The sequence below is a fragment of the Colletotrichum lupini genome, chromosome 5 (genome assembly GCF_023278565.1).
Source record: "Colletotrichum lupini chromosome 5, complete sequence".
Taxonomy (NCBI): Eukaryota; Fungi; Ascomycota; class Sordariomycetes; order Glomerellales; family Glomerellaceae; genus Colletotrichum; species Colletotrichum lupini.
The window spans coordinates 1,407,156-1,418,877 of NC_064678.1; the positions used below are offsets into that span (position 1 = coordinate 1,407,156).

At 33.8% G+C, this 11,722-nt stretch overlaps 1 protein-coding gene across 1 annotated transcript; it reads right to left on the reverse strand.

Annotated features, from left to right (window-relative positions):
• Positions 1-492: 492 nt before the first annotated feature.
• CLUP02_09825 (major facilitator superfamily transporter) lies at positions 493-4,525 on the reverse strand (the record flags this gene model as incomplete). Its single annotated transcript, XM_049288803.1, has 12 exons — positions 493-709; positions 780-1,199; positions 1,265-1,491; positions 1,541-1,563; positions 1,627-1,680; positions 1,833-1,851; positions 1,922-1,944; positions 2,012-2,117; positions 2,205-2,273; positions 2,914-2,956; positions 3,277-4,303; positions 4,366-4,525. 12 exons carry the CDS (start codon positions 4,523-4,525, stop codon positions 493-495), a joined length of 2,388 nt encoding a protein of 795 aa, XP_049145947.1.
• Positions 4,526-11,722: the final 7,197 nt, after the last annotated feature.

An 11,722-nucleotide genomic window follows, 5' to 3' on the forward strand; every position in this document is an offset into this window, starting at 1 on the left:
AACGCCACTAGCAGCCCTGAGTAGGATTTACGTGTCCGTGCGCAGGGCTCCCCTAGCCGGCTCCGTTCACGCTGCATCCTCAGCATCGTCCCCAGGAAGTTCAAACAACAAGCATACTATTTTCAAGCTGCAAAGTTACGTCCATTCTTGTTCTATACATGTTCGATTGTAAAGCGCCATGTGTTTGGGGTAGGTGTCGGGTCTGCCTAAAGGATGCCTAAGGGCTGCTCGCAAACGAACCCATGTCTCCTAAAATACAGCATTTAGATATCCAGGGTGGACGAACAGCGATTTGATTGCGCGCCATGGGAATCGGTTTGGACTTGCGACTTCAGAGAACTGGGATATGTCGAGGAAGAAAGAAACGTTCTGAATGCATCGCGATCGCAAATCGCAAATTATCTGAGACGTAGAGCTTTAGCTTCTTCAATGTTTCCAATACAGGTCTCGAGACGCCGGTAACTTGAGAAGCAGTGATCTCGTTGATGTTTCTCACGGGTCTGGAGAAGCCTGACGACCTTTCTGCCGTTTTCTCGGAGGCGAATGGGATGATCCTGATGACTTGGGTGACTCTGGTGATTTAGGCGATCCTGGTGATTTTGACGGCTCAGGCGATTCGGCTGATTCAAGTGGAGGACTCGAACTTGCCTCCCCCTGACTTTCTTCGTCATTCGCGATCTGTAGTGGTTTCCGAGCATATACAACATGCCTAAAAACATGCTATCATCAACTATTGAAAACAGTGAGTGCTCATGATCATCAAAATGGAAAGGACCTACACATTCCAATATGCGTGGTACCACGTCTTTGCCAAGTCTTTCCGAACGTCATCGCACAATTTTAAGACCTCTTCCCTTGTCCAACCCATGACGCGCGTAAGAAGACCCAAAGTCAGTGCCTCTATGCCCATGTCGAGATTGAGAACCATCCACCTCCCAATTTCTTTGAACCTCTTGTCTTTGGGCCACGTGTTCAAGGGCCAGATGAATTTCTCGGTTACAATGTCAACGAATCCGGCGTCCTCGATGGCTTTGGTGTACTTCGATGGACTCTCGATCGAACGTCCACACTGCTCGCCTGCTTGCGCCATCAGGTCATGCCATCTTCGCAGTGCCGATTCTTCGGGAACGCTGCCGTCATCACAGCCCATTGGAAGGACGAAACCACCGGCTTCGAACCAACCACCAGGTGTCAGATTGCTGCCAAAAGTCTTAGTGAGTTATCCATACTCGGTATCCTTGCTAAACAACTCGAGAAGCCATACTCGTATATCTCTTGAATAATCAGCTTCGGATCAGCAAACGATCCTTCCATTGTCCGGCAGAAGATGAAGTCGAATGGCTCATGCCAGGCCCACGGCTTTTCCAAGTCGTCAATCTCAAATTTGCAGTTAGGAGGAGCCCTGTTTGATCCATTAGATCGTATGAAAACAAAACAAAACGAGAGGTTGTACCACGAAGGTTGAATGGGACTCAAGTCAACACCAATGACCTAATTCCAACTTAGTCTGAGCGTATCAGGAAGTAGTCAGGTGTCAAACCTCGGCATCCTTAAATTCGTTCGCTTTAAAACGTGACGTATTAGCCGGGGCTAAAATCAGAGATACTGTGCATGAAAGCCACTCACCAAAAGCTATGGCCCACACGCCCGTCCCAGTGCCCATGTCCAGAACACGCTTCGCTGTTTGGTGAGCTGGGCAAACCGCTAATTTACCTTCGAGAGTGAGAGTCCAGATAAGGTGCTGAAAGTCTGCACCATACGACATGAGCATATATGAGTCGCTTCTGCTCTGCACAGCATGTAATTTGTTTGGGATTGAATGTCACACTCACTTAGCCGGTCATTTTCCCACTACACGGGTACAATTAGCGCTTGCTCATAGAGAACTGCATCACTATGGCACTATCAGAGGCACACTTACTTGGTCGTTCGGATATTGGTACTCTGTGCCTCCAGTCAGCAATTTTAAGCATATTGATATGGCAGACAATCAATGCCATAGAGTACGAACTTCCGGCGCTGACGGAGTGGTAGGTGCGACCATTTTCGTGTTCGCTCTCCCAAACTCTTGATTTTGCCGATGAGTCCGAACTCAAAGACTCTGCTTCATCGAAGAGCTGTTCAATAAGGAAGAAGTATTCAGCAAAACATCGGAGCTAGAGCACAAGACAGTCCGCAAATAGACAGGGATAGCATTCTCTCACGTCTTCTTCTTCCAAGTCATCGTCGGCATCGAACACAGCTAACTGCTGCTGCCGTGGTTGCTGCTTCTCCTGTAATATTCATGTTAATACGTCAATATAACCGATTGGCAACCAGCCCTCTCCCAAAGAGCTGGCGAAAGTTCGGTCTCAAGGGGTGGGGGTTTGCTTTCCTCTCCATCTCCGTCGGTTGGGGGCTGATCGTTTGCAAGCATGGTACGACTCAGAATGTCGCTTGTCGAATACTTAAGGCAGATTATAATTACTTGTTCACGCTTTCTCGTGGCTGTCGAAATTGGGGCGAGAAGTCTTTCTGGGTAGCTAGACTGCCAGAGGACCCCAACGAGCATGAGAAAGCCGGGTAATTGCAACGAACAAAGAACATCACAAAAGTGACAGGTTCTATTTGGCGACCCCGGCTCTTTTGACTGTTGGTGGCGGAGGCAATCGCGCCACCCAAACGCATGTTGGACCGTTGCTTTGCTTGCCTGCAGTGCACCAACGGCACCAACAGGCGCTTCGCGGTTGGTTCGACATTCTGCACGCAGCATCCAAGAGAGAATCCCTGTGACCCCCAAAAAACTGACGAATGTGATAGGATGAAGAACGTGAACACTGGGTGATGCCTGCGTCGGACCAACTTGACATGCAGCCGAGATGGTCCCCCTTGTCATCAGCCACGCCGGGCCGGATCACATTCCCTGCTTTTTACCAGCGGACACTCCTCTTTCCCGACTTGGTCTTCACATCCCTCTCTATTTCATTTCAGCTCAGCGTCTGCTGTAATGTTGGAAATTCTGCCGCGTGGTGCGGCAGGTCACTCCGGAGGTGCTGACCCTGCACATGTCCGTGTGACAGTAGGTATGAAAGAGTTTCCTAAGCTGATATTCGAATGTATGATTGGCTACTTAGACGCGATGTGAACACCAAACATGATAGTGCATAAAGTTGAGCAAACATCAATCAGCGTTTATCAGCCCTCCGCGTGAGTGGCCAGCTTATGATCGCCAGTGAGGATGCCAACATCATCGATCCAGTGTACAATATCAACGGCGCAAACCGACTGAGGCCGTACCCACGTGTCAAAGGTCCCATCACCAGCGATGCAGAGATCGGGCCCGTCAGAATATTGCCGACACCTTTACCAAAGGCCATGAAACTGTACACGTGCCCCGGGTCTTCTGAGAGGGCCGATCCGAACTTGTTCCATAGACAAGGAAACCCGCCCGTCGCCAGTCCGAACACCACTGAGAAGGAAAGTAAAGGTGCAAGGGACGAGGCAAAGCCCCAGATGGCAAAGGTCGCAACTGCAGCAACAAATGAGGAGGCGAAGACGAGAACGAGCACGTTGTTGACGCGGTCTGTGATGTAGCCGAGGGCCAGCTGACCAAAAGTCGTGGCTAGATTGTTCGCCGCTAGAATCAGCGCACCCATCGTCCCCGAGAAGCCCAACGATGTTGCGTATGTCGGTTGATAGAGAGCGGGGATGTAGTGTCCGAGAGCTTCGAGGAAGTTGGCCATGGCAAAGCAATAGAACAGCGGCCTTTTGAAGAATTTTAAATCGCCTTTCTTTAGCGTGCCCCGCCTCGAGGCAGGAAGCCGTCCTTTGATGAAAGGGATCATGGGAAGCAAGGTGACAAATTGTGCCACAGCCATGGCGCGTAACGTCGTCTGATACCCATATTTTGCAAGGAGCGACTCAAGAAGGAACGGCAAGCCAACACCACTACACCCAGCACCGGTCGACATGATTCCGTATGCAAGACCTCTGCGTTCGATAAACCACTCATTGAGCATTCGAAGAAGTGGATAGTTGACGAATACAAAGGCAAGACCGTAGAGGAACCCCTGGGTTGCGATGAGTGCAGGCACTGAAGTCGAAAAAGAGGCGGCCAGAAGGGATAAGGCGCATCCCAACCAGCCAATAATGATCATGTATCGTTGCCATGCCTGGAATCGTGCTGCCAAGGGCGTTGCGAGTGGTCCACCGAGGTAGTAGACACTGGTGGTAACGGTTCCAATGACGGCAATATTTGAATTATGTTTGAGGGCAGGGTGTTTTGAGTAGTAGTCTTGAAAGACGCCATGTGACAGCGGGAAGCCTAGATACCCGTGTAAGTATTCGAGATGAAGCTTTTGAAGTTTCGACCTGCGACGGACATACCCCAGAGAACGGCTTCAGCAACAAACGACGCAAGTATGAAGAGCCAAGCAGACAACCCTTTGTCTACAGCGAGGCTAGGCCGGCTCGAGGCTTCGTCAAGGGTTTCTATCTCCCCACGGCGGACGGTCTCAAGGCTCACGGTCTCGGAGTGAACAGACATTTCGTGGGTAGACTCTGAGAGCATGCAAAGATCTGGAACTATAGGAGAGAGAGAATACCGTCCTGCGTCAGATGAAATTCCAGTCAGCTCATATACGGCTTTCCAACTGCTCAACTGCTCAATCAATGTGTTTGCTACATGCTGGCGGTTGGCTTGTGCCCATATCGGAATATCATACCACTGGTCTGATGCAGGGTAAAGGCTAGATCGGCCTGCACTATGCACGCAGACCAAAGAGGTTCCTTGTAGTCAACGAGATATTTGCGCGCTTTTCCTGCTGCTGTGGAAAAAGGCGATCACTTGCTTGCGCGATATAGTTGCCTCACCGGGCACTTACGTATCTAGACCTAGGTAGATCTGGCTCGCACTCGGCGGATCCAATCAGGACCTCGCGGACCCTTTTACAGCTTATTAGTGGTAGCTTCTAGAGCAGATTAATTGTACATCATATTGTACCTCAAAATTTTTAAGTCATTGCCACCGAAGATATATGTTACGTATTCCGTTAACGCCACTCAGCTTTCATCTAGACTAGTGAACATTGGCCCCGTGGAGTCGTAGACTGGCATCCATATAATACTGTTGGTATACACGTAGGCAGGTCAGACCTTTTGGTTATGACTAGGTTAATAGGTTAGTATAGGTCTATTACGTATATATAAGAGGGGAAGATCATAGGCAGAGCCCGCGGTCCCTTAGTAAGTATAAGTAGGTAGAAGGGTCCGTTTATACGGGCCTAGACTACTTACTTACTACCCTTACCTTAACTACTTAATAAGGCCCCTTTTTTACTTCGTAATTTAATATTAATAGTTTTTTATTTTTATAATAAAAAAGGCTAAAATAGGGGCTAGGTCCCCCGCTAGCGAGAATTAATAATAAAATCTATAATTAATCCCCTATTTAAAAATACTTAAAGCTATATATTAAAATTTTAGTATAGCTTTTATTATAATTATTTATATAGAAACTTTAATATCCTCTCTTTTTAATTACTTCTTAATCCTTTAATATATATAATCTATATACCTAAACTCTTCGGAAATTATTAAATTTAGTATAGTTAAAAAAGAGCTTTTTATTAATTTAATTACGCCCCGAATACGTACGTTTTTATTTAAACTAAAGCCCGAGAGGTGTATACGTTTACTAAATAACTTACTACTTATAATATATTACTATTTTAATTATATATTACCTATCTTTTTATTTTAATTATAATAATTCCTTTACTAACGAATCGTTTAAGGGACTTATTTAATATACTTTTTATAAACCCGTTAGCTAAGTTATTATTATTATTAATTTAATAAATCTCGTAAAACTCGCGGCGTTTATATAATTACTTAAATATTATAATATCTATTATAAGGCGCTTTTTTTTTATAATACTTAGTTTAATAAAGTATTTATATAATAAATATAAATCTATATAAATTATAATAAAGATCTTTAGAACGTTAAGTTATTTAGTAATAAGGTCTAGGGTAGTTAAGATAATATAAATAATATTAATACTTATAACTATTCTATAAACTTTTAATATTAATACGCTCTAAATAATCCTTTTACTCTTCGTAGAGCTATAGTAAATAATATTACTATTAATTATAAAGCTCTTATTAATCTATTTTTTATTTATAAAAATAATAATATAACTTAGTTATAAAGTATAATTAGTATTATTTATAAATAACTTATTTATAAAAACGAAGAGTTTAGTTATAGTTAGATTTAATAATATAAATATAAGCCCTCGGTCTAAGTAATCTATTTATTATTTAATATAACGGTTTAGTATAATATAGTTAGTAAATAATAAACTTACTTAGTATTAAGTAATAAACGACGTATTAAAAGCTATTTTTAGTTAGTAAATTAATATAATATAAATACTTTAAGCTCGCTACTTAATAAATTATTATTTAGTATTTAATACCGAGGGGTTAACTTACTTAAGCTTTTTTTTTTAGTTCTTCTATTTAAGTACTATATTAATACTTTTTAATAAGATAATCCTATTGTTAAAAATAAACGGCTTATTAGCTCATAGTTATTACTTTAATTTAGTTAATAACTTAGCGTACTTAAGCTCGGTTTTTTTTTTAATTAAAAGTCTTATTTAATAGTCTAATAGTATTATCGGTCTATATACTAATAATACTAAATAATCCGCTTTTTTTTATTAAAATTAGTAAGTATAAATCGAACGTAGATATTATTATTTAGAGTATTTTTAAATAATACTTATTATATATTACTTATTAATAAGTACTAGATTTTATAAAACTATATAGTAGCTATATAACGTATAAAATAGTACTCTTAGGGTATAAATAATAGATCTGAGTTAGTAATTAAATAAAAACCTTATAATAAAGAGGTTAGCTTAATTATATATATACTTAAATAATATTTCGTAACTAAATAATATAGCTTTTTTAAATTAGGGTTAGGGCTAGGGCGAGGATTAGTTATTAATTAGTTCTTTAAATTATTAATAATTATATAAAAATCTCCTTCTTTCTCTCGTTATTATACCCTTATATAACTAAATAAAACTTTTTAATAAAGTTAAGTCCTAGGTTTTTAATCTCGTTAACGAATTAAAATTTAAATATTTTTATATCTTTATATTTAGGGCTAAGTTAAATAAATTTAATTACCTCTCTTTTTACTAGTTTTAAAAGCTCTTTATTAATAGATTTTATAAAAAGTGCTCTTAAAGTAATAATAATACCCTTATTATAAAGCTTAGTAACTAGCTTAAGATTTACCTCTTTTTTAAATATAAAATAGGTCGTAATTATAAAAATATTATTACGGCCGCGCTATATTAATATCTTTTTAATCCTCTTACTCTATAATAAAAAGTCGTTATTAATTATAATAACGATCTTATTAAGGACTTTATTTATAGCGGCGCTATTATTAATTAACTAGTTAATTACGGGGATTAATAAGTAGTTAACGTACTTTATTATTATAATTAGTAGCTCGGGGTCGACCTTTTTTAAGTATTAGGGTTTAATTATAATAGCCCGGAAGCTTATTAAGCCGTAAAGTAATTTTATTATATAAATAGTACTATTTATTAAAACGAGCTTAAATAGGCCTTTTTATCCCTTACCTTCTTACTAAACTTTAATATTTAATTATAATAATAAATTAATAATATAAGAGATATTTAGTTTATTTTAAGTAGCTAGTACCTCGCTTATTTACTTATTAATATAAAGTTTACGGACTTCTCTTATTACTTTCTTAACTACCTCTATATATTAAATAATATTTAGTAACAGTAAAGATTTATTAAAAATACGTAAAAAAGCTTTAAAAATGAGGAGTATAAGAACGAGGCTATTCGGGCTAATTATATTATTAATTACTTTAATTACGGCCTAAAGTATAGCCTCCGCGCTTATTAATAAGTACTTATTTTAAATAATATCATATACTTTTTTAAGTACTACGTAATATCTCTTAGCCTTATTAATATTATTATAAGCTTTAACGGGTACTTCTTTAACTTTAATAAATATAAATCTAATAAAAGATTTAAACTTTATAATACTAAAGTTTTTATTAATATTTATAATAATTTAGTCCGGCGGACCGAGGTAAACGTCGATTTAATATAACTAAAGAGCCTCTTAAATATATTTTATAGTTATATTTACGAAGAACCTTATTATTTAAAAAGAAGTAGTAGTATTAATAACGTAAAGTATTAGTTAGTTAGTACCCTTATAATTTATTAAGTATATTACGTTAATTACGACTTTATAATTAAAATCGTAATTATTTTGTAAAGTAAATTTAAATTAGTTAGGGGTAGTAATATTAAGTTAGTATTATTAATAGATCTTTATAAGCTTCTTAAGGGCTACGATTTCTATATTATTATTAAATTACTAGAGTAGTTTTAAGAAACGAGGAACTAAAGGGTAGCTAAAGTGCTAATATAGGTAGTAGAATTTACTTTTTATTAAGTAGTTAGTAATAGCTTTTTTATTATTAAGGAATAAAAGCTAAGGGTATTTTTATTTATAAATAATAAGTACTATAATATCTCCTTTAATTAGTAAGTTATTAATATTATTAAAGTATACTCCTAGCTTATTTATATCCTTTAAGTAATATAAAAAAGAAGTATTAGTTAGTAAAATATAAAAAGTAATATTATTAAATAGGGTATTAACGATTATAGATTTTAATAACTTTATAGGTTCGTTATTATTAAATTAAATACTTATTTTACTAGCTCTAGAAGTATTAAGAGTAATTTTAGGTTATTATTATTATAATATAAGGAGTTAAGAATAGCCCGTAGTTAAGAATTTCATAGCGCCGGTATTAAGTATAATACTTTAAAAATCCTTTAATAAGTACCTCTTATTTAATAAAAAAGAGGTTATTAGTTTCGTAGGCTTAGTTAACTTATTAATAAAAGTAATATTAATAAGGTTATATTCTATTATTTAAATAATAAGGATATTTATAAAAGTTCTATTATTAGCGATAGTTATAAAGTATATTATTAAGATCTAAACTTTATTTTTATAGTTATCCTTATAATTAAAGTCGAGGTTATTAAAGTATTAAATTATAGTATTATTATCGTTATTATCGTTAATAAGGGCGGTTCTTTTATAAAAAGTAAGGAATTATAAATATAAGCTTAGTATAGATCTTTTATTTTTTTCTTTATTATTTTTATACTTCTTATATACCTAACGTCGCTCTTTTTCTAAATACTTAGTTAATTAATAGCCGGTTTTATAATAAACGAAATACTTTTTATTAATAGTACTACGGCTATATTAATTCCGTTTATTAAATTGGGTTTTTTTACTAAAGCTATTATAAGTATAGTCGGTTTAGTAAGTAGTAGGGACCTCTTTATTATAAGTATTATTTTAAAAATACTATTATTACTTACTATAGTCGCGCTCTTTTTTTATAATATTAATTAAAGTACTAAGTTAGTAATAGATATTAATAAATATAGGTACCGGGTTAAGTATAATAAGTCTATATTTTAGTATATTACTTACGTAATAAAGGAGTTAGTTACTTATATTAAAAATAAATCCTGAAGTAGTTGGTACTTCGTAAAGGATTATAATATAATTAATTAGCGCTTATAGAATTTATTAGTTCGATTTACTTAGGTTTTTACGAGCTATAGAGTATTAATAAAAGTTATAGAGCTTAGTAAGGTAGTTTTAATAGCTTATAAATAGTTTAAAGTATTCCTAAGTCCTCTAATATATTATATTAAAACTAAGTAAGTTAGAGATATTACTAAGTTAGTTAAAATAAAAAGTTAACGCCCTTTTTTTAAGTATATTTAAAAAAGTATTAAAATAGTATCGTTTATTAATTCTTATTTATTAATATAGTACTTTAAAAATCTAAAGCTTTTTATTAAAAATATCGTACTTCTTATTACTATACTTATTCTTATTATTATAGAGCTTAGTAAGGTTAATTAATTAGCGGGTATTAAGTATAATATCGTTTTTAATTTCTATATCGAAATATAGTATTTAATAAGATAGATTTCGTTTTTAGGTAATAATAACTTTATTTTTTAATTCTTTTTTTTTGTTTTTAGAGAGGTAGTAAGTTAATTAGTTAATAGCGAGGCTAAGGTCGGAATTTTAATTATTAAAATTAAGCGAGTTAGGGTTATACGGATTCCCTTATTATCTCTTTAATTTATTAAATAAGATCGTTAGTACTTACTAACTATAAAAGTAATAAATAAAAAAAATAAGGATTATAATATAATATATTAAAATATTTAATATAATTATAATAAGCTATAATTTTTTTAAAAGTCTAAGTAGGGAAGTATTAGGTATTAAGTGTACTAGCGATTTCTTTATTATTTAATTACGATTTTTGATCGTTAAATTAATATTATTATTTATAAAGAAGTTTTTTAGCTTTTTAAGAATTATACTTTTTATTTTTAAAAAGTCCCCTACCTCTTAGTTTTAAAAGTCGGTTTTAAAGTCTTTTTATAGCTCCTCGCCCGTTAAGCTATTTTGATAGTAATATTTTATTATATAAAGGACGAAAGTATTAAGCTTTTTATTATTTATAAAGGTAAGTATAATATTAAATAAGCCTTATTAAGTTAAGTTAACTTAATCTTATTAGCGAATTAAAATTAAGTATAGTTTTATAATTTAAGAATATAAATAGGCTGGAGGTAATATTAACTAATTATTAAACCCTTTTTATTTATTACTAGGGCCGGCGGTTATTATAATATATTTATAAAATAAGTTATATAATAAAAGATTACTATAAGAGGTAATTATCGTATTATAATTATAATATAATATTAGTTAAGTTAAAAGGAGTAATAGGTCGGTTATAATAATCGTTTTAATAGTAATAAGCGGGCTACTATTACTAATTAAAAAGTTCTACTTTTTTAATAAAGTATATAAATAAAAAATTATTAAAGTTAATAAAAAGTTATAAAAAAAAAAAGGCCTTTTATAACCGTATTTTTAATAATAAATAGAGGATTCCGTTAGTTATTAATTAGCAATTTTTTTTTAGTATTTTTCGTACTTTATTTTTATTAATTTAGTCTTAGAGCTTTTGTTAAGTTAAAAAGAGGTAGATTTATTAATAATATAAAATAGATCCCTATTATTATTACTATTAAGATCTTTTCCTTTTTTTAATATCTTAGAATATTTTACTATTAATAAGAAATTCGCTATTAATATATTTATAATTCTAAAGGTTTTATTATTACTAAGCGCTAATACGCTAATAATCGTCGGATTAAATTTTTAGTAATTAATCTCTTTTTATTTATTATTAATTTAAAGTAGCGCTTAGTTATAATATATTTAAAATAGATTTTTTTATAAGCGGCTTAATTAGAGGGAAGTTAGTAATAGTAATAAAATTAATAAAAATAATATTAATAATAAAAGCGAGGTTAATAATAATAATAAAATAGTTAATTTTTTTATAATAATAGTCTTAATAAAAGAGATTATACGTAATAAAGCGCGCTTTTAATAGCTTATAACTAGTTAATTAATCGTTAGTTAGTAATAATAAAAAAGAGTTAAGGTAATATAAACTAGGCTACTTATTATTAATTAAATAAATAGAACTAAGTTAATAAGTTAGAATAGTTAGCGAGGGAAGTCGAGGCTA